This window comes from Natator depressus, chromosome 3, assembly GCF_965152275.1.
Source record: "Natator depressus isolate rNatDep1 chromosome 3, rNatDep2.hap1, whole genome shotgun sequence".
In the NCBI taxonomy this organism is placed as follows: Eukaryota; Metazoa; Chordata; order Testudines; family Cheloniidae; genus Natator; species Natator depressus.
In genome coordinates, this window is record NC_134236.1 from 92,037,673 (window position 1) to 92,061,666 (window position 23,994).

At 38.4% G+C, this 23,994-nt stretch overlaps 1 protein-coding gene across 10 annotated transcripts in view; it reads right to left on the reverse strand.

The window, feature by feature from the left end:
• Positions 1–4,658: 4,658 nt before the first annotated feature.
• The window catches only part of FAM184A (family with sequence similarity 184 member A), a 168,952-nt gene continuing 149,616 nt past the window's right edge, over positions 4,659–23,994 (reverse strand). For 2 of the 10 annotated variants that reach the window (XM_074948314.1, XM_074948317.1), the window contains 4 exons: positions 19,136–19,253; positions 14,767–14,871; positions 8,099–8,298; positions 4,659–6,376 (listed from right to left, as the gene is read on the reverse strand). In XM_074948314.1, the coding sequence (XP_074804415.1) occupies positions 6,307–6,376; positions 8,099–8,298; positions 14,767–14,871; positions 19,136–19,253 (493 nt within the window). In that variant the 3' untranslated portion in view covers positions 4,659–6,306. Of the gene's footprint in view, positions 6,377–7,061; positions 7,156–8,098; positions 8,299–14,766; positions 14,872–18,258; positions 18,338–19,135; positions 19,254–23,994 lie in introns of those variants that run through there. The other 8 variants (XM_074948318.1, XM_074948315.1, XM_074948321.1 and 5 more) reach the window with 6 other exon arrangements.

The window sequence follows — 23,994 nt, forward strand, 5'->3', positions numbered from 1 at the left end:
GAGTTCTGTATACATAAATAATACAGATGTAACAGTGTCTAACAACTAAAATTCAGGTTAAGATGCCTGCAAAGAGATGTTCTTAATTTCAGGAGTTATTGGTAATATAAAACCTTGTACTGTTTAAGCATTATATTGTCCCTAAGTTTACATTGAAAGGATGGTGATACAGAGACAGAAATAAGGCAGCATGGGTGACGCTGGTTACCTGATTTTCAAAAATACACCTGCTTAGTTGTGCATGCACATGTGCATGTGTGCAGTTGCCTAATTTGTGCATGCAGTTATCATAAAGTGCATAAATGGCTTTGTGTATGCACAATCACAGTACTGTAAATGGAAAGGCAAATTAGTTATGGCCTTGAATGCACATCTGTGCATATAATTACATGTGCACTTATGCAAATCACCCTGCAATGAACCTTTTTAAATTAAAAGTGATGCTTTGATTTCCAAACTAATTGTTTTTGGTGGTTTGGAGAAAAGAACACCAGTCAGTGAAGATTTTGTCTTTCAGAGAAGGAGAGAGTTGTTTTTTCTTTCCTCTCAACCTAAACTCCATTTTAAAGCTATTGCCTGCAGATTGCTTTAAATAAAAACAGGAATTACTGCAGTGCCAAACTTCAAAAAAGTAGTTAACCAAAATCCTAGGAAAACTGATTGAGAGTTTGATTAAGGAGAGAGTAATAATATAATGCTTGAGTAAGTATAACTTAATGGGGACACATCAACAGCTCCTGTAAGGAAAAACAGGTTTGGTTATCCTACACTTATAAATAATAATAAATAAATTGCTAAGTAACAGATAAGAAGGTGTCCAACTACTATTCTGGATACTTTTGACATTTTGAAAAATAACAAAACAACAAAACCAACAGCAACCCTAAGAAAAAGCTCTAGCAAAACTTCCTCACCAAACCTGCATCCCCCATCAACAATTATCCCATCAAGCTCCAATCTCTTCAGTTGCCTTGGTGAACAAATTAACTTTGCAGTACACCCTGTAAGTCAAAATCCCAGAGTGGTCAGCTAGATGAACCAAAAATTCCTTTGACTTTGGTTCCATCAGTCTTCAAGTGTAAACCATCAAAACAGACCCCTGGCAGCTGGGTGGATAATCAATTTTTCTCAATGAAAAAATCAGAAAAAAATTGTTTTGGATCAACTCAATGAAACATTTAGTTTTCTGGCATTATTTTACTGCTGTTCTTTTTTTTAATTTTTACATTAAAAGCAAAGGAAATTTGGAATCAGCATTCATAAAACTAGAAAAGGCAGACAAGCTGTATACACTAGCCCCATAGTTAAAGCACTTACCTGGGATGTCAGGGAACTGGGTTCAAATCTCTACTCTGCTTTACTTGGAAGTTGGCTCTCCCACATTCCAGGAAAGTGCTCCAACCACTAGACCATAGAATATTCTGGGGTGCAGCTGTCTCAGATTCTCTGTTGAAGCTGTTCGACTTTATATAAATAAATATTAATTGGAGCAGGGACTGGAATCCATGGGAGTCCCTCCAGCAGCAGGGTATGGCATCATTATCTCTCTGGGCCAATCACTATTTAATTATTTTATACAAAGTAGAACAGATTCATCAGGAAAGTTTTAGACTCACCCCAGAATAGCCTATAACCCAGTGGTTAGGGTACTAACCATAGATTTGGGAGACCCCTGTTCAACTCCCTGCTCTGAATGGGGGAGGAGAGGCTTGAATCCAGGTTTCCCACATCCCAAGTGAGTGCTCTAGCCATGGGGTGATAAAGGGCTGGGCGGGGCCTGCAGTTCTTCTATGAATGGCAGCTAAGAACAAATCTAGCCCTAAAAACTATTTTTGGCTGATGCTATTCATTAAATGTCTATCAAATCTGCAAATAGTTTCAGTTGACCTTAAACTGTATTTTTCAGTGAAAAAACTATTTTTCTCAAAAACTTCACCCAGCTGTTGCTCTAACCTCAAAATGCAGGAAATAATGGTCAGTACCGTGACAAAAGGCATAATGCCTAGCTGTCTAACTTAAAATTCCAACCTAACAATGAAGAAAATTATATAATCCATTAAGAATGGAAACAAAGATGGCTAGAAGTTTATACAAAATGAGAAATTAAGACTAGGATTGTTTACCTTGGAAAGCAGAGTTAAATAGGATTTAACTGATGAACAAGTAAACACTGATTTTAAAAAAAGTGAATGTAAAATGCTTTTGTATACTTTCTCCATCTTTTACATGTTCCTGATTTTATGTTTTGGGTGTCCCAAGATTTCTACAATTTCTACAATAAATTAAGGTTTATTTATACTTGTAAATGAATGTGAAAATAATCATATAAATAACAAAAATAGTGAAAACTGATCTGTTTGAGCTATTTGTCCCATAATAACAGAACATGAGGGACAAAAGAACAAGTTAAATCAGTAAATATAGAACACAAAAATATTTCTTTATACAGCATATATAATCAACTTGTGGAATCTGTTACCGCTAAGAGTCACCAAAGCAAATACTGAACTGTGGGCCAAATTCTCAGCTATGTCCAATATCTGCTAGGGGTAGCTTAAAGTATGTAGGGGAAAGGAGTCAGCTGATCCCAGGGCCTGTTCTGTGCTGGCTGTGGGCCCAGCATAACCTGGATAGCCTTGGGGATGTTTTAAAAGTACACCAGCTGGCTCTGGCCCCCAGGGGGAGAATAGAGCAGTGGTTTTCAAACTTTTTTTCTGGTGACCCAGTTGAAGAAAATTGTTGGTGCCCATGCCCAGTGGAGCTGGGGATGAGGGATTTGGGGTGTGGGAGTGAGGGCTGTGGGGTAGGGCTATGTTCAGGGTGTTGGAGAGTGCTCTGGGCTGGGGTGCAGGAGGGGGTCCAGGCTTTGGGCTGGGGGTGAAGGGTCTGGAGTGGGGCCGGGTTTGGGGAATAAGAGAGGGTTCAGGGCTGGGGCAGAGGATTGGGGCTGTGGTTACCTCTGATGGCTCCTGGTCAGTGGCGCAGTGGAGGTGCTAAGGCAGGCTTCCTGCCTGTCATGGCACCGCGGACTGCGCTGCGCACTGAAAGCGGCCAGCAGGAGGTTGGGCTCCTAGGCAGAGGCACGCAAGCGGCTCTGCGCGGTTCTCGCCCATAGGCACTGCCTCCACCTCGCATTGGCCGTGGTTTCTGGCCAATGGGAGTGCGGAGCCGGTGCTCAGGGTGGGGGCAGCACACAGAGCCCTGTGGCCCCCTCGCCTAGGAGCTGGACCTGCTGCTGCCCGCTTCCGGGGTGCAGTGCGGTGTCAGAATAGGTAGGCACAAGCCTGCCTTAGCTGGGCAACACCGCTGACGGGACTTTTAACAGGTCAGTCGACAGTGCTGACCAGAGCTGCCATGACCCACACTTCCATGTCCCCTCTGCTGGTAGGTTACAAGGGGACTGGTGGAAGAGTCAGCCACAACAGTTTTCTGCCAACTGGGGATATCCACCGGTTTTCTAGCTCTTTTGTACCACAAGAGTGAAAAAAGGGTCCAGCTTGAAGAAGAGAATGTGACCCTGTGGCTGAATTTTAAGACAACCTTGTGATTGTTCATGGGATTTCTTTACATTTTTCCATTATGTCAAATGCAGTTCATCACTGAACTTCATTCCCTTATCATGTCACTCTCTCTGGAGAAGTGTAATATTGACTAAACCATAGTTTTGCTATGCTTTTGACCAAGCGTATAGTGTTAAAGTGTCTCTTTGCGTTTGCCTGTGTACTTTGCTACTTGTTAATTTATTTGAACATTTAATGTTGATACATAACAACCCCAAACTTTCTTGATAGAATTTTAACAACAAAAGGGATAGTCAATTTTATTACCATTAATAACATTTATATTTGGACAAGCTACAATGATACAGATAAGCTAATCTCATGCATCAAAATGCTAAAATGTCACTCATGGGAGCTAAGAAGGAATTTGCCCAGTCCCATAAACAGTACTGCACAAATAGGTCCTGATTCTGAAAATCCTCCCTTGTAAGAGTATTCCCATGGAACTAATATGAGGATAAGAAGGCTATGTGAGGAAAGACTACATGTGAGAGAAAGGGTTTTCAGGACTGGGCTCTTAACCAGTGGCATAAAGGAGTTTTCTCTCATTCTCTCTCTAAAGCATCACAAACTACAAGAAGTAGGACACAAGTCTAGATGGAACAATGGTCTAATCTGGTAATGCAGGTTCCTATGTGAATCGAACATGAAAGACAGTAAAAATAATGTGGAATAAAGTTTGCATCAAGTATTCTGGATACCATCTGGCAGAAACTTTTCAGTCTTCCTGGGTTCTTTGGGAATTGACTGGTTTTATCAGGACACACTTGTTTGTCAGTTGGAAAGCTGCTGATCTTAAAGGACTCGAACTGACGGTTTCTTGAGTTTGTTCTCGCCACTGGAAAGCTGATGTCCAATGGCAGAGGCTACCAATACACCATTTACTAAAGAGAGCAAAAAATGCATGAACAGGAAAATCTGAAGTGGAGTTTCGTTGGTTTTATTTATAGTTTATATCTATAAATTTCATAAGCAAAAACGTATGATTATGCAACTTAACACTCTAACCAATGAGGTACCGGGTTGGCAAAGAAGTAGTGTCCTTTTAACAACACTGGCAAAGCAGAGAAGAAAAAATACAACACTCACTTCAGAATGTTATAGCAAAATGATCTAGTGTGTTTTATTTCAGGTAACAGCCAAGAAATCCAACATTTTGGCCGAATATGGCTTTCTTCTAAAATTAAAAATTGCATTTACCGACAGTTGAGTCCACCAACTACACAGAATCTGCTGTTTACTTTACACTATGGTAGGATCACCAGAGCACGGCTTTCAGTGAAAGTTTTCAAGCTGAGTTATAGAAGATATAAAATATTCTAAATGAAATTTTTGAAAACATACAAATTGTTCATATATATATATACACTACATATAAAACTTATTATTATAACTAGTGAGTATATTTTACTGGATATTTGTTTGTATATAAAGGGAAATAGGATATAGTCAGGGCTTCAGAGGAAATAATGAAGATCTGTGTGCTTTTGTATGTGCTATTAAAATCTTATTTAAATAATAAATCAGAATAGTCCTTTGCTGTTTTTAAAGAGAGTTTCAGATTTAAAATACATTCATAAAACAAAGATATTTTTCTCCCTGAGACTACCAGTGTTAATTACTTTGTGGTAATCTTTGAATTATCAAAGAATATAAATAATAAAGCCAATAGGCCTGATTCTCCAATCTGTTATAGCAGTTGTCTGGCAATGAAGTAACACTGGTGTCACACCAGTGTAACAGACTAGGGAATCGGGCTTACTACCTGAAAAAGCCAAGTAGTCCATGGATTCATGTCAAAAGGTAAAAAAGAAACTTCCTTCATGTAGACAATTGAATATGGTTGAGCTTTAATGAAAGATTTGCATACGATTGTGTGTATAATTTGTCTAGGGTTACTTTTAAAGCCTGTATTCTGCCTGAAGGAGGATGTCCCAAAATGCAGATTTCCTTTAATGATTCTCGGTTTACACAGTGATACTTGGTGTAGTATCCCAAAAGTTCCGAAGAGCATTTGTCTTTGTAGATATTCATAAAATAAACAGGTAATTTGTGAAGGCAGGTTCTGGTGAAACTCAACATCAAATGTAGTAGTTATTTCTAGAGTGCAGAGTCTAATGAGCAGTAAGTAAGAAGTTCGCAAAAAAGAAAACGCTGAATGGTTTTTTTTATGGTCTTATCAAAGTCACTCAATTCTGAAGGCCAGCAGCTAAACTATGTCTGATTTATTTCGCATTCATCACTTTAAATGTTAGTAAGAGGACAACTATTAAAGTGCTACAAATAAAAATAAATTTGGGATGGATTAAACATACCTTGCCCTAGTCTGATATTTTTTATTTTATTTTATCTATCATTGAAAGATTTTGATATATTATAACCATGCAGTACATTGCTTTGGAAGGAGGGGGAGCCTTACTGCAACCAAAGAAAACATATATTTATAGGAAAAATGGGGAAAGCCTTATGTTTGTTCTACCAAAATTTATTATGTAATAAATACAAAGTTTAAAGACTCTTCCATTTTAAATAAAAATAATTGATATAATTACGCACATTATATAGTATCATGTCAAGTGATTCCAACAAATACCACATGAAATACAGTGCATTTTCAAATCAGAGAGACAAATACTTTCTCATTCACAGTGTTTGACATAGTACAGGAAAGCTTGTTCACATAGGGTTACTTAAAGGCATGCTCTTATAAACAATCCACACCACGCTATGCCACAAAAAAAATTTCTCAGAATGTGAAGTATCGGGCAAACCATTCCTGGCGTTGTGGATCTGGTGAAGCTTCAGTCTGAGGAGGGCTAAATTCATAAAAAGAAAAACATTTTTAACCCACAACCAAAATAAAGAGTGCAAAACGTCTGGAAAAAGCACAGAGAATACAATACGGAACATAAATGATCTAAAAATCTTTTCATAAATCAAATATCACATTCTGTAGCATATACTCTAGTTTAATGTCCCTCTGCAATATCTGATCATCCACTCCATTGGAGAGCATCAGCAGCACAGACAAATTAAGAAGCCATATTGTAAGGTGGAAAAATATTTGGAGATAATATTAATTAAAATCATACAGTTAACTGTTTTTTTGGATAAAATTTTTTTGTTGGGGGGGTGAACTCTGGAGGGTCCTCTTTTAGTATCCTTTTCCTCTGGTTAAGATAGTTTTCAGAAGTATGATGCAAGCATCACATTCTTAAAGACATGTGCTTAACAAAGACTAGTCAGTAACTAAACAAAAATACATACTATTTTAATATTTTACATAAATCAAACTGAAATATTACTTGTATCATTTCATGCACACAATTTAAAATACATTAATTATATAGTAGGAAAAAGGAAATTGGTGCATGACAAACAAGTTTTTTCCCCCCTCAAACATGTTAATCATACTACTGAATTAGCAAGAAAAATGTATGTAATTTTAATGCTTGATCAAAGTTCTTTGGTCAACAAAAATTAAGAACAAAACAATCCTACCGTTTTATTGGGGTAATACAAGTCACGAAACAATTTGCAATGGAAACTCCAGCATCACAATCCATGAATTCATGCACATGCACATTACTGACGTCTGAGCAGATGCATGCATATCACATGCACAGGGAAAAATAAGCAACACAACGTATTTAACAAAAGTATATTTTGTTGAAACAGAACGTTACTACTTATTTATTTTTAATTCTACCATTTCCCACTTCTATTTTTAACACTTGTCAGAACTGTGGCATTACCCATGTAAATCATAAGGGAAGGGAAACAACTGTTTGTCCAACTGACACTTATGCCATTGCTTTGATTTGCAAATAAAGTGTGTTGTAGGAATAGGATAGCAAGCAATTCCAACTACAGATAGAGAATACCACTTCTGCAGTGCACTCAGGATCCAGGCACCTAAAGCCCTGAGTCTTCCCTCTTAATTCATTTGTTAAATCAATAGTGCAATTCACTCTACCATCCCTTTCAAAGAACTAATCCTGGAGATTTTAATGCTAACTTTTATACTGGAAAGGCAGCATTAAAACACCCAACCATACATATTTCCCATTTCTGCACCAAACTAATGTTTATGAAACAATTTGACAGAAATGAGGAAAAGGACAAAAAAAAATCAACGTACCACAGAAAACAATTTTGTCATATAGAAGTCATCACACAATAATGAATAAAAAAATCCGTATGTTAAAAACAATTCCCAAAGGACAACTAGTAAATCACACAAACATTTAAAACAATTGTTCATAAAATGTAAACAATTGGAAGCACATGAATCATATTAAGCAATATTAAAAGGTTTTAAAAGTTGAGGGTTCAAGACTTATAAAAAGGTCAAAAATATTTCACATTTCAACAGGTTCTACAATAAAAAGGATTACTGTAAAGAGGTTAGAAACAGAGTGTAAAAATTCCATAGTAAAATTTGTACTCAAAGTTTTAATAAAGCAAGTGGGATTTTCATCTAAATAGGAAAATTTCTATGAGTTAAGAAAAAAAAGGATTGGTGAGGCAGTGCTCACCTCAAAAACGTCTTGGGCTCTTTGGGTGGTATTGGCTGTGGAAGTGGTTTGCTGCTGTTGAACTCAATATCATGGATGGGTGAATTAGGAATGGGATCCAGGCGGTTAGGATGTCCATTGCCCACTCCGCTGGATTCCAGAGCACTTAGATTGGGGACACTCACAAACCTGTTTGTTGATTTATCATTCTTCTTCTTTTGCTGCATTAAAAATAAAAAATGTAAGGAAGGCTCCTTGCACCAGGACAGATGAGGAGATTGGTAGATAACAAGGTTCCTTTATAGCTTTTTTTTTTTGGATGGGAAGCAAGTTTGGGAAGGAAGTGGAATAGTTTCTATAATTGCACCTTTATTGTATTCCTTGAACAATGCCGAATAGCATAAATTCTCAAAGGAAAATTAAATATTTAAGCAAATTTACTAAGGAATTCAGGCCTAGCTCAGCAGTCAATATGTATATTATTCTCATGGATTGAATGTATAGAGCAAGATATTTTATTGGATGGAGATGGGGAGGTAGCTAGTTCTTGACAAAATTATACTTCAGACTACTATCCTTCATTTCTACTTAAACACATTCTCTGGATTAGTGAAATAGTTCTGCTGTCAAATGCAATACAGCAAATTCATTGGCGGGAAAGGTAAATCTGTTCAATACGTTTCACTTTGCCATTTAAGTATAGTTTGGTAAACAATTAGTTTTTGTCTTCGACCAGAAACTTAGAAAATCTGTAATTAAGGTACATTCTTTTATTAAAGCACTAGTGACCCCCAAATCAATGGGTGTATTACATTATTATGAAGGATATAACTGATCCTACACTGTATTTCAGTTCCTTGCCAGAAAGAAAAAAGCACAACCTTTTATCTCTAAGTAGAATATTTCTAGCCACTAGATGGCACAACTAAATCAACTTTTCAGTTTGAAGTATCTTTCAACTTCAACTGACAGTACTTCAAGTGATTCAAAGAGAAAGAGGAGTTATTCTTAATGCATCTGATGAAGTGAGCTGTAGCTCACGAAAGCTTATGCTCAAATAAATGTTAGTCTCTAAGGTGCCACAAGTACTCCTGTTCTTTTTGCGGATACAGGCTAACACAGCTGCTACTCTGAAACCTGTATTCTGATATTGATATTTTAGTATCAGTAATTTATTACGAGGTAAAATGAATGATTATCTACTATTTGCCATGCCAGTACTAGCTTTATCTCCCACTCACTGATTTTTCAGAACTTACAAATATATGGGAGGTTTAAATCTCAAAAGTTTTTACAGAGAAATGGTCTAGTGAGGCATACCATATTTAATATCTATTGATTACTTCTGGCTCATGTACTTCCTATTTACACAGTAACAAGGTTTTCATTAAAAATATACTCCACTTGATTTAAAAGTGAAACTGGGTTCATTTTTTTCTCACAAATACTATTCATAAATACATATACAACCCCATCTAAAGCACTTAGAAAAAAATCTTGTTACTTGTAAACTGTGCACATTTTATATGGAGTCCCCAAGAGACAAATTCATCTGTAATTCTGTCATAAAATTATAACATCTACTCTGAAGAGTAGAACTGCATTTGAAACAACAGGAACAATGAGTTCAAGTATAGAAAAGAGTTGAAATATAGATGGCTACATTGCCCTATTGATAGTGTCCAGTACTGCCAGATGAGAGACCTAGGTTTGAATTCTGGCCTCTTACCTGGTTGGCAGCTGCAAGTGCTGCTAATGTAGCACATTCAAAGTTCAGAGACAACACCTCCATAGATCAGCCTGAAACAACCACACTGAGCCAATATGTTCCAAAGGGGGTTACTCTCAGTGTTTCTCTCCCCCTCCCACCTGAATAAAGGTCAATATAAATCAGGGTCTTGATAGAGGGAACAGTAAGGTCCCTTTTTAAGTACTAGGGGGAAAGATCTTCTGTTGAGAAGGATTAAATTAAGACTGTCCCACTTTGTTTTATTACACATACACTATGTGTGATAAAACTGATTAGTGAAAGTATCAGGGATTTGTCTGTAAAGTATACCAGTAGTGGTATAAAAGAAATTATATCGTATTAAAGCTTTGTGCTTCATGGGTAATTTTTTTCTGGCAGCTTTTTCTTACGTACTACCTTTAAATTTTCCTGAGTATATTCTCTACATCCAAGCACTTTTCCAGGAAAAATAAAATAGTTTCTATTGTAAAATACATATAATAAACTAGGTTTCTAGAATTTTGTAAACAGTGCACTCTGAAGATACAAAATGACATTTAGCACTTTCATTAAATTCACTCAAAACATCACAGAATCTCAAATAATGTGACCATATAGTATTACAAAGATCTGTGGCATACATTTAAGAAGCTGTCAATTGTGCTGCAGTGGTTCTGCCTAATCATGACTCAATGTTCAAAGACCAGAGTTACTCACAATTCCTGACCTAAGTCTCCTTTTCCCTCTAAAACTGTTCTCTAGTAACATGTACTTGAAAAACAAACAAACAAAATCCAGTGCTCTCAGAACAAGAAAGGACAAAATATTTTGGCAAGGGGAGGCAAAGTCATTACTAATTGAGGTGTTGGTCTTTAACTACCCAAGGACTGCTGTTCTCTCTCACTGACATCACCCACTGATCTCTTTGGCTTTTTGCCCACTGAAGCTCTTACACTACAGTTGATGGAAAATGCTCAGGTTTTTCATCCTTATATGTTGGGCTTTTTTCCTGCCCCTATTCCCACCAACATATGGCAATGTCTACCGGTGCAAATGGACAGCACACTCCGCTTGTTCACACTGGCACAGCTGCTGAATAGTTGGATACACATGTTAAAAATAACTGCCGTCAATGCTGAATAATATGTCATGGCCTCATTAATAGTACTGAATCAAGTCACTTTGTAATAGAAGGCTGATGAGACAAAGACTGCCACAGAAAAATATTGGAGTGGGGGAAGGAGACTGGATTTTGAGAAGGGGAAATCAGAGAATTTTTTTTCATATCCAGCGTAGAGCAGCTTCAAGAAAACTGGGAAAAATATATCTAGCAGTACTGGGAATGTGGGATTTCCACTAAATACTAATTTATTTAATTAAAACTTAAAATGCAGTCAAAGCTCAACCACATCACACGATCTACTGTCTACAGCCAAGCTCTAAGATACAACCGCATTTGCTCCGATCCCTCAGACAGAGACAAACACCTACAAGATCTCTATCAAGCATTCTTAAAACTAAAATACCCACCTGCTGAAGTGACAAAAGAAATTGACAGAGCCAGAAGAGTACCCAGACGTCACCTATTACAGGACAGGCCCAACAAAGAAAATAACAGAACGCCACTAGCCGTCACCTTCAGCCCCCAACTAAAACCTCTCCAGCGCATCATCAAGGATCTACAACAGGGGCCTCAAACACGCAGCCTGCAACTCTCCGCCCCCCCGATATCCCCCCCATATTTCCTGTGGCCGCAAAGCTCATATCACCTGCTGCCCCCCCAGTGCACCACGTCCCTGTTCCTCTGCCTACCTCCAGGTGCTTCCTGCCATCAAACAGCTGTTTGGTGGTGCTTAGCGCTTTCCAGGAGGGAGGAGCGGGAAGCCGTGCGCTCAGGAGGAGGCAGAGAAGAGGTGGGGCAGCGGTGGGGATTTGGGGAAGGGGTTGGAATGGGGGCAGGGAAGAGGTGGGAAGAGGCGGGGCAGAGGCAGGGCCTCATGAAAGGGATGGAGTGGGGGCGGGGCTGAGGGCAGGGTGGGGGGGCTTTTCTATCTTTATATGAAAAGGTGTCAGTGATGCAGCCCTTGGGCCAATGTACTAGTCCTCATGTGGCCCTCGTGGTGATTTGAGTTTGAGATCCCTGAACTACAACCTATCCAGAAGGATGATCCCTTACTCTCACAGACCTTGGGAGACAGCCCCCCAACTTGAAGCAAATACTCACCAGCAACCACACACCACACAACAAAAACACTAACCTAGGAACCAATCCTTGCAAGAAACCCCATTGCCAGCTCTGGGTCATTATACAAACTAAAAACTATTTCCCCATGTTACTCACACCTTTTTGTCAACTGTTTGAATGGGCCATCCTGATTACCACTACAAAAGTGATTTTTCCTCCTGCTGATAATAGTCCACTGTAATTGATTTCTCTCGTTAGAGCTGGTAAGGCAACCCCCATCTTTTCATGTTCTCTGTATATCTATACCTATCTTCCTACTGTATTTTCCACTCCATGTATCTGATTAAGTGGGTTTTAGTCCACAAAAGCTTATGCCCAAATACATTTGTTAGTCTCAAGGTGCCCCAAGTACTCCTTGTTCTTTTACTTTCACAATGTTATCTTAACTATGCTGAATGCAGCACTTCCCAGATCTTGATCATTTGGTTATTATTATGAAGAGAAACATATGAATAAGTAAAATAAAGATGCATGAGAAAGAAGAAAAACAAACTAATGACGCCTGAATCTTCATGTTGTTATTCTGACTGATCACAGTTATATTTTATTAATGCAATATTAGCTGTTATTTCCCCCCTTTGTTTTAGGTTGTCTCCCTCAGTCTTACTTCCCTTTTTTGTTGATTATTTATTCCATCATCTCTATTCCAGTAAAAGTAGAATTTACAGTATTGTTCAGTTTCAACAAGTTTTAATCCTGCTGTTTAGCCTGGCCAAGAGGAAACAAGCATCTCCCCAAATATTTTCCCCATGGCTCACATTCCCACAAATCACTTCTGCAACTTTTAGGGCCTGATCCTAATTCTACTCCAGTCAGTAGGCATCCTTCCCTTGACTGCAATGTACACTGGGTCAGGCCCTTAATTATGAATTCCCAAGTTGCTTCTGAACCCATGGATATCTTCTGTGCTAACACTCTACACTGTTGCTATGCCATCAGCATAGCTCAGTATGTGTTTTTTTTTAAATTGGATAAGGTCACAATTATTCCTGATGAGCTAAAGAAAATGGTTTAATAAAGTTTTTATTTAATTTAAACTAGAAAACTAATATAATGTAAAATAATTTAAATCTAAAACATTGCTAAGTAATTATACAAAATCCAAGTTCTAGAAATCTTTTAATTCTTAAGACACGTTTATGGATTATGGCTCTGATCTGAAAAGGTATAAATGATAGAAGTGTATGTCCAAATATTTGTGAGTGATCAGTCTGAAGATCTGAGGCTGCAGAAGTTTGTATAAGTGCTTCATAAATCAAAGCGACAAAAAAGAAAAACTAACTCAACAATCCCAAAACAAAACAAAAAAACCCACACCAGCTAACATCCATATTTAAACCTCAAAGGTTTAAGACAACTGGTTGAGAAAATCTTCCAAAACTTTTGAAGCTACACTCCCAACCCTTTATCTTCTGGCAGTGTATAGAGTGCCTGTAAGCTACATGTCACAGTAAAAAGCTCTGACCAGTTTGCAGTGGGGAAAGACTCCAGGAATGGGACATTACACTGCTAAAAATGGCAGTGTAGATGTGGGAGGCACTGATTGTTATTTAGAGAGCCTGGGTAGGGTACTCTACTCTACTCACCTAAGCCATGCTTCACCTTCTATGCTGATATTTGCACCCCTGTTAGTTGGGCATGCAGTGTCTGTATTTCTACATGCGCCTTTAAGTGGAAACCGCCCCTTGATCTGGTTTAGGTGTCCACAGTTCTGATATTGTCTGTTAGGCCCAGGCTTCCATTTTATTTAAATTTCTCACATTTTGAGTTTTCCCACACAGAGCACTCCAGAGTTTACTATGAGACCAATTTTAATGCAGCAGTACCAGGGGACCTTGCACACCAAAGAGCTTTACAGAGCTGCTGGGCCCTGCAAAATATGAGGGACCAGGGAACCTACAGACAGCATATGGGGGAGAGACAGGGAAATGTTCTTATATGATCTGATGTGAAACCTTAAAAAGGTTAGTTAAGGTAAGAGACTGATTTAACTCCATAAATGCAGTGTTTTGGCTTATTACAACAATGTATATATAACCCGCTAACAACCACCCACAGCTGCCTTTCCTCCCTTTTCTCTCCTCCCCCCATGACTGGAGGGGTGTTAACGAGCCACTTCACCTTGAATGGTCCTCTGAAGTATGGGTTAACTACTTATGCTAAACAATCTGTTCCATCTTATATTTAGCTGCCACACTCTGATGTTTCCCAGACCTGAAGAAGAGCTCTGTGTAAGCTTGAAAGCTTGTCTCTCTCACCAACAGAAGATGGTCCAATAAAAAAATATTTACCACCTCACCCACCTTGTGTCTCTATGGAACTAACATGACATTTTCAGACCATCACTGCTCACTTTACTTGTATGTTATAATCCTTCCTCCTCTATCTGTTGTCTATCTTGTCTATTTAGATTTTAAGCTTTTCAGGGCAGGGACTATCTTTTATGCTATGTTTTCACAGTAGCCAGCACACTGGAACACAATCTCCGTTTGGATCCCTAAGTACTACCATAATACAAATAAATACTAATAAATAGAATACAGGCAAGCAATAAACTATATGCAGTGTTTTGAACACATCAAACAAAATATAGAGACTAACACGTCTAACAAAATACAGAGACTATCGTGTCTCTATATACTTTTTTTTTTTTTTTACACTATGTATTAACATAGATTTCTTTTCCATTTTAGCAATAGAGCCTGTGAAGCCTACCTTCACCAGTGGATTAATAATTCCGACATTAGGGCTTGCATTAAACACTTTGTTGAAGTTAGTCTCTCTGTTGACTAGTTCCAGTTGATAGAATTTTTTGTCATCCTAATAAAGAAGAACAAGAAATACAAACTTCACTTTATGCATTTTCCACTAGCTAATGGCAAGATCTGTATATAACACTGTTTCAAACACATTCAGTTCCAAACCTGTATTTCTATCAATTCCAATCAATCCATTATTTAAAATTTATTTATGTATGATCTTATACACAATTAAAGAAACACTAAATAATTTACATTAACGGGTTTCTGTTATGTACATTTTACACTTGAGAGACAGCATAGTTTAGTGGACTGTGGATAGGCAGGGACCCACAATACTTAATCTTTGTTCTGGAGTACTTGTGACACCTTAGAGACTAACAAAGTTATTAGAGCATAAGCTTTCGTGAGCTACAGCTCACTTCATTGGATGCACAGAATGGAACATATAGTAAGATCTTACTATAGCTCACGAAAGCTTATGCTCTAATACCATATGTTCTATTCTATGTATCCAGTGAAGTGAACTGTAGCTCACGAAAGCTTATGCTCTAATAAATTTGTTAGTCTCTAAGGTGCCACAAGTACTCCTGTTCCTTTTGCGGATACAGACTAACATGGCTGCTACTCTGAAACCAATCTTTGTTCTGTCACTATCCTCTTGTGTGGCCTCAGTCAACTATGTCCCCATCAGTGAAACTGTAGTGAAAAGACTAAAGGCTGAGAAGTGAGCCTTCTCAAGTGCCATTAATTTCAAATGCTTTATATTTTCAAAATGTTGTATGGACTTTTAACTAATGCACACAACATCCCTACGGAGTTGCTAAGAGAGGCCCTCCCAATCCTATGATATGCTGAGTGTCTACAACTCTCCAAATAAGGCTACAGCAGCCTGACAATATTCTGATGTTCTTAGTTCAGCAACAAGCACTTTGAGCTGTGAAGGTTCAGAGTAGTTGTCTGGTTGTAACCAGTTTCCCCTTATTAAGCTGATTTGTCCCCATCCTCACCTGTCTAAAATCCTGTGTAAGGTCCTGTCTGACATAAATCTTGTTTGTGTGGTCTATGACCAGAGGAACTTTTTCTTCTTTTTGGTGCCAAAAGTGAGGTAAATTGGACAAGCCATTTCTGAGATATGGAAGTTGGGATAATTAGATATGGCTTACATTTAGGACTTAATGCTATTTTGTCATGAAATATCTCAGAGGTAGCTTGACATAAAAACTTCAAATTGGTTTCTTCAAGTTCTTGAACTTCTACTATTTAAAAAAACCCTGCTTTTTAATTTTTTTTAAGCTATCGTTGCTGAATTAGGAGCATCAAACATTCCATCATGCTGCTGTAGACTTAAGATCCACTAAACCTTGTAAGATTTGTCAAGAGTCTGACAGACTTAGTAAAGTTCAGCAAAGAACTGTCTGGTGTTAAAAATGTAAGCACCATAAAGACAACTTATGTCCTCCTCTTCCTCTAAATTCATTGGTACAGTAAAAATATTTTCTTGAAGAAAGTGATGATGGTATCTCTAACTCTCCTGAGGTCATATGGTTTAGCACATTACAAGACTGGGAGCCAAAAACTCCTATATTTTATTCTCATCTTAACAATATTGTGCATGTTCAGTATATATAGCACGTCAGTGGGCCAGATGATGAACCTCACAATTTGGCTGAAGACCAGACCAACCTCATTTACAGTCACACTAAAAGCAGCTCAGCCAGACAGGAAAATCCTATTATTTAGCTGTCTCACAACATTCCTAGAGTATATATATTACCAGTTTTACAGGATTCAGAAAGTTTAACAGACCTGTCCAACATCACATAGCAAGCAACTATAAAAGATGGTTTAGAAACTAAGACTCCTGATTCCTAGTCCAGTCCTTCTCTAGTAAACTACAGAGTATACCAGGAAATTCACTTTGCTTCTGTAGGATGCTTTCTACATAGTCAGGAATGGGTGGGAGACTCTCAAGAATGCATAAACTGGGATGGAATGGGAAGAATTAAGGGAGTGGATGTTTGGTAGTATTTTCCGCTGAAAGACAAGCAGGTTTAGAAACAAAATGTGAGAAGTTATAATGGAATATTCATGCTCTGATGAAGGGTTTGTCCTAGTGATTTAAACACCTGATTTGAAATACTTAATTTTCCTAGAGTCACAGGATCAAATCTGGACAGGGTTAGCTTACTCCTCTATCTTCAAGGTCGATAAAACTGAGCTTCGGGCAATTTAGTTTGTAGATTTTTCAAAAAGAAACATAACTGAAATTCTCCTCATCCACCACATTATTACTGTGTGCAGAACAGCAGAGACCATGTAGATGTGAAAGGAACAAGTAGAGCACAAGTCTCAATATACCTGAGTTAGTGAAACTAGTGCTCTACAATAAAAGGTTATTGAGGGAAGGGGAAACACACCTGCCCTTTCCAATATTCTCTGTCTTATTAGCAAAGGTACCCATACCTTTCGCTACATCACCCAGCATACTCAGACACCTTACATTTTCACATTCCTCCCTCTGCCACCCACATCTCTCTTTCCCCAGTCCAATGATGTGGCATTTATATCAGCTGTTTAGCTGAAAGGTGGCAATCTTAGAACTAGCCATTGCTTTGAAGCTTTGGCTCTGCTAGTGATGACAGTCCAACCTAAAAACGTTATGTGGTGTCATTCAGCTATTCTTTGAAGGAAAAAGACACAACACCAAAGGTTTCAGAGTAGCAGCCGTGTTAGTCTGTATGCGCAAAAAGAAAAGGAGTACTAGTGGCACCTTAGAGACTAACCAATTTATTTGATCACAAGCTTTCGTGAGCTACAGCTTACTTCATCATCGGATGAGCTGTAGCTCACAAAAGCTTATGCTCAAATAAATTGGTTAGTCTCTAAGGTGCCACTAGTACTCCTTTTCTTTTTACAACACCAAAGGAAATTCCAAAACATAATGTTTGTTAAGCCCTGAATAACTTCAGAGAAAGAAACATAATGTAATGTTGTAGTTTTAAGAAACACACATATCTGAAAGCCAAGAAATTCAGTTACACTTAGTTCTCCCCACTGAAAATATTGGAAAGTATGGAATTATAGTTATGGTACCCCAAACAACCTTAAGTCTGCCCTCATATCCCTACTAATCATCCACTCAAAATCATGAGACAGTCTGTTTACATATTACAATTGGAACCACATATTACTATCACACCGTAACATGCTCATGAATGTATGCACCACCTATTCATTATACTGCACATATGTTACCTACTCAACCAGAGACTACTCTCCGGTTCACCTTCCCTTGACAAAACAGCAACACCAACATTTTGCCTCTGGAGAGAAGAATAATGGGGGTAAGGCACAAAATTGAGTGTCGGGAGACTTAGATTTTAAGCTTGTCTCAATTACTGTGTCTCAATTTCTTTAGCTGTACAATGGAGATAATAGTACTTACCTGCTTTACAGAGGTGTTGTAAAGCTAATTTACTTGTTGTTTATAAAGCATGTACATTGAGTTCCTCAGATGGAAGGCACTATACAAGTGAAAAATATTATTGTTACACTTCATATATACCCCAAGACCTACAATATTTAACTCCCATCCCCTCTTCCTAATAGAAAACTCTCACACGATTTTAAAGTTTCATTTTCCTCAGTGATTGAGCTCCCTGAGCCTGCAGATTTCTTAATCCTAGTATTATTTACGAGTAGCATTTGTATACTCTTTTGCAAAAGCCAAGGTCAATATGGTTTGAGATGTCCACAGATGCAGGCAAAACACCAATGTATACAGGGTTTAAGATACACTCAGTCACCAGATTTCCTGTCCATTTTTCAACATACCATTTAGCCATGGGAATATAACTACCTTACACTGAGGGCACCTACAGGATGGTACAGATACAAAGGTGGAAGTAAAGTTATTTGGGATTCCTTAATTCTGTATTCCCATACTTTCCAATGCTTTATGTTTTATATTCTACTTATGTAACCTTAACTTTGAATTTTCTGGCTTTCAGGCACTTGCACTTTTAGAGAATATTATACTTTTAATAGAATATTGTAATTTTGAAAAAAAATTGCAACTTACATACATGTTGATACGTATTTACAATATTAAGCTTGGTCCTACAAACATTTAGGCATGTGCTTAACTTTACTACTGCATTTCCAGTTAGGTCAATGGGACTACTGCAATAAAGTTAAGCATATGAATAACTGTTAGCAGAACTGAGGCCTTAAATCCATTTTAATCAAGTTTTTTCATGTAATTAGACTAATATTTAGATCTGTTAATATATTAATACCAGAAAGAGCACAAAAAGTCTTACAATCAGTTTCTTTATGAGTTGGTCCCTCTCTGCAATCAGGTCTTTCAATTCTGAAATAAGCTGTAAATCTTCTGGTCTTGATTCCCTGTTTTGGTATTTCTCTTCCATTTCTTCTAAACTTCATAGGAGAAGACAACAACACATTTAACTTAACGTAGTCCAGAATTAAATTCCAAATAAATACAATCATACCATGGATAAGTACAATAAGGTATTCAATGGGTAAAAAACAAAACAAAACAGTAAGACAATAATTTGCTTTACCCCTCATACATTAACATTTTATTTTAATATCAACCAAAATTAGTGGTTAAAGAGGTTTTATAGTTAATCTGAACTTCAACATGAAACTACCATCTTTGCTATAACAACCAATATTTTGGGCAAGATTTTGAAAACTCATCATCCTTTTTGTGCATGCAACCATTGGCCACCAAATAAAAGGCCCGGTTTAGGCTAGACTGAAAATCAGGCCCTCTGAGCAAACAAAAATATATGCAGTGGAATCACAGGATGTTGTAGATAAGACTGGTTCTTATGTGCTGTACAGAGACTAAACTTTAGCATCTAATATTATCTCAACTTGAATTTTGTGAAGCTGGCAATATGCAGCTCAGCTAGATTTATTCTGAGGAATGAGAAAAATAAATAAAAATGTAATGTTTCATTTAATAGATCACTAGACTGTAAAGAGGTGTACGGAAGTGGTACTGAAGAAAGAGAAAAGAAAGAGACAAGGCTGGCACCATCTTCCTCAGCGCATGTGGAGGACAGTGGAGCAAAGATATCCGAGAATGGTGAAGACTAATCTGTAACTAATTCCTCTCCGCAAAACCAACTTAGCACCATGAGAGATGGAAATAAAGGAACTAGCTGTAAGAGACAAACAATAAACATCTGGATATTAGCATTTAAAGAGGAAAGTTGATTAAGTTGAGAAAAATATGAGGAAACCTCAAGCACAGAGTGGGAAAGCATTAAAGGAGAGAACTGAAATAAGCATGCCAATTTAGAGAACAGTTGTAGGAGAACAAGCACAAGAATTCTTGAATTTTTAGGAAGATATGATTAAAAAACTTTTTAAAGAGTTTTCATAAGATATCCACAAAATACTATTAGTCACTAAGACATTATTCTGAAATTCCTAACAGACATCAAATTCATGATGCTTGCATATGTATCTGCCAAATCCAGCTTTCATGTAGGTTACTGCCTTGAGTTTCAGCACAAATACATATAATTTAACAAGTTTAGCCAAAAAAAAAAAAATTTTTTTTTAAATTTCAATTTAAGGTATTCAGTTAGTCCAAATTTAATTCCACATGGCTTCCTAAACTACAGATCCCTTCTCATTTCAAGAGTATTTTCCCTTCAGAAGCAGCTATGTAATTTTGACTTTGGCCTTACATGACTGCCTATGTCTCAGGTTCATGAGAATGACATCAGTTGATGAACTGAGCATATTCTGTGCCTCTTTCTATGTCTTAGCATGAGACTGTTTATCCCTCACTAAATGATGGAGAAAAAAGTTTAAATGGGTCACCTGGTTCAAACAAGTAATCACTCCAGGTGATAGCTTCCTTATGGTTTACCCTTTGGTGATGATGGGGAAGAGATCTCTTCCAGTTGGTGAAGCTTCTCCAGCAATGAAGGAAGTGAAGGCCTTATGACTAAATCAAGCAGATGACTGGAGATATAGCAACATGGAATGAATGCATGACCTTGGGGTGAGGAAATGGGATTGAGGACACCAGAACAGGGAGTAGCAGTACCTGGGAGGAAGGAATTTCATTTACAACTAACTCTCCATAATACACTGGGTTTCCTCCCACCACACCAAACAGTTTATTGGCCTTTGGTCTGCCACCATGCATAGCTATGTGGCAGCTGCACAGTGCAAAAGGCCATCCATATTTTGGTCTGCAGAAAGCTAGTACTTTCTGAAACACTTCTTTCTGAGATATGTAATCAGAAATCCATTGCCTTCAAATTCAGATAATAAAATTCTCATAAGTTGAGACAGCCAAGACTATAGTGAGCATTTGAAAAACTAGTGCCTGCAAACCAAGCTTTATTTATGCCCCCCTAATAATCTCCATATAGATCCGTGAGTTTACAAAACATATTTTAACAAAATACTGAAAATCTGGATAACACAATTACATCTTCAGATGCAGAAAAAGCTTTCGATTCAGCAGAATGGAAATACACTCAGTGGGTTTAATTTTGTGTATACATTTTCTGCTAGGATAAGCTATTGTAGACAAATCCCCAAAGTATAATACACACTTATGCACAGCTGCCACCCTATTTTCAGACATCACAGGGAGCCATTTTCTATGTATATCAAAGTAGTACATGTAATTAAAACAATCCAATCAGAGAAGCTAATTAATACTACCCCTCCAAGTTACATGAGCCAGATTCTCCAGTTCACTAAGTCTGTTACAAACTGCATTAAGTGGTGCAAAGTGAACTTAAAGCAGCTGGAGAAAGCTAGTGGAGAAATCCTTGTGTAGGAGGCTTCCCCTTTGGCATAGCTATCTCTTTCGCTAGCTGCCCCCACAATGTAAGGGGAGAGAAGTGACAGGCTGGGAGTGGGGTTCCGGCACAGAGCACTCTACCGGATGCTCCACTGGCATGGGGCCTTATACCAAACAGTGTAAATCAGAGCAACTCCCTTACAGGTCTTTGAATATGAGCCAAACAGCTCAGGATTATGGAGCCATAACTAGGTCCCTAATGGTTCCCACCTCAGTCCATCTAAGAAGAGCTCAGCTGTAGCAAAAAATCTTGCCCGATATTTTTATTTTTAATGGCAAATATGAAATAGATACACAGTAATAATTATATACAAAAATAATGTATTTTCAGCATCTCAAACATACAAGGCCAGATTCATCAAAGCTGGTGCAGGGAGGTGAAAATTACATGTTTATGAGTCAGCATGGACCTCTATGCTTCACAGGAGATTGCACCTCAGAGAAGTGAGGTGGCTTTTTTACTGCTGCCCTCTCAAGGGGAAACCTGTTAGATGGGGCCAATTTTAAAATCTCACCAAGGCCTCCACATAATCCTTGCTGGAGGAAGCTGCTGAAAGTAAGTGCATGAATCAGCATGTCCCCTGGTTACTCTCACCACAACCTATTACTGGCTAGTGTTGCCCACTTTTGGGACCATGCTAGCCCTCTACAGTGCTCCCAGAATAGGATAAGTTGTGGCAACTTTTTGTCTCCACAACCTCCTCCCAATAGACTTTTTGCCTTGGGATCTGCCTACCGGGGTCTAAGTTAGCAACAGCTGGGATCCTGGGGTAAGATTATCTCCAGAAATTTGGATGGAAAGGCCCATGGGCCTACTTTTTCCATCTTGATCAGAAAACAGCAATTTAAGGGCTATGCCATATCTTTAAGGCTCGTCTCTGCGTTCAGAGTGGAGCAGAGCTGCATTGCCTCAGGAGGTTGCCTAATCCTTCCCTAGTGTACACTTGGGCCATGTACCTAAAAGGATGGTCCCTCCCATTTCCCTTTGGTTTGCTCAACCTACATGGACACACATCTTTTCCACCCTCTTTGGAAGGGACACTCCCTGTTCTCATGTGACCACAGGGACTGCAATCATGACAGACCCTTATGAGGGGTGTGCAAATGAGGCAGGATTTGAAAACTGTATACTCTGGAGTTAAACCCTGCCCTTAGCAGATCCGTGGGCTGTTTCCAACCTGAGTAAGGAGGAAGGGTACAGATAAAGAGGCAATTCTATCCTTGAGGCTAAGGTAGTGGTTGGAGAGCCCAGCTGAATGGTGGCTTGGTGCTTACTGTGCATTATTAATGGTTGTTTTCCTACAGTTCTTCCTGCACTCTTTAGGTACACCATGATTTGGCACCAACCCCAATGGCTTGTGTCATGGATCCCTTGAAGTTGCGATTTGCCTTCACAGCTCCGCGCCTGGCTTTGATAGGAGGGCAGGGATGGGGGTACTGAAAGTCAAAAGGGGCTCTCATCCCAGTTTCAGGGGCTATCTGCTGCTCAGCAGGGACATGGGGGTGTCCAGTATTCAGACATGTTCGAGACATGGGGGACATTTGGTTCTCAGACAGGTTGTGGGGGGGGAAGGGCAGTGAACAGCATTCACACAGGTGGTGGTGGGGAATGCAGAGAAGGGGTGGGAGTAACAGCAGAGATAGAGGCACAACAGCCCTGGTCCCTGCCCATTACCAAACCCCAACACAATTTCATTTTTTTAAGACTGCATAGGCTTAATTCAATTCTTTATATGACTTTCCTTCCTTGCCCTAAATTAGTCATGTTGTCTTCCTTCATACACCTTCTAAAATATGGATATCCTTTGGTGATCAAAACTGCACATACCATTCATAGCTTTATATAGTTGAATCTCATCCTTTGCTTTACAATTTATTCCCATTTATATCATCTAATAATCTTTTTCCTTTCGTTGTGGCTACCAGAAATGGTGTCCCAACTTTCAAATTATTACAGTTCCTAAATCCTTCTCCTCACTAGATCACTCTATCTTTGGACCATTCGATGTAACTTATTCTCCTATATTTTCTTCTGAAGTACACAATGCATGATTTTAAATTTTTGAACATTAAACTCCACTTGTAACAGCCTGCACATTAATCCATTTCTCAAATATGTTTAAATCTTCCTTCAATTCTGTGTTCTCAAATATACATCCAGGTCTTCATATTTTGATACCACCAGGAAGTTATCAGTGGAGAGCAGCCTGAAACAAAATCTGGATCCAAACACCCTCTAACTTTGGGGGAGGATGGTCAGTAATATTGACCAAAATTCTGCACCTATGGTCAGCTCTAGAGATCATGCTTTTTCTA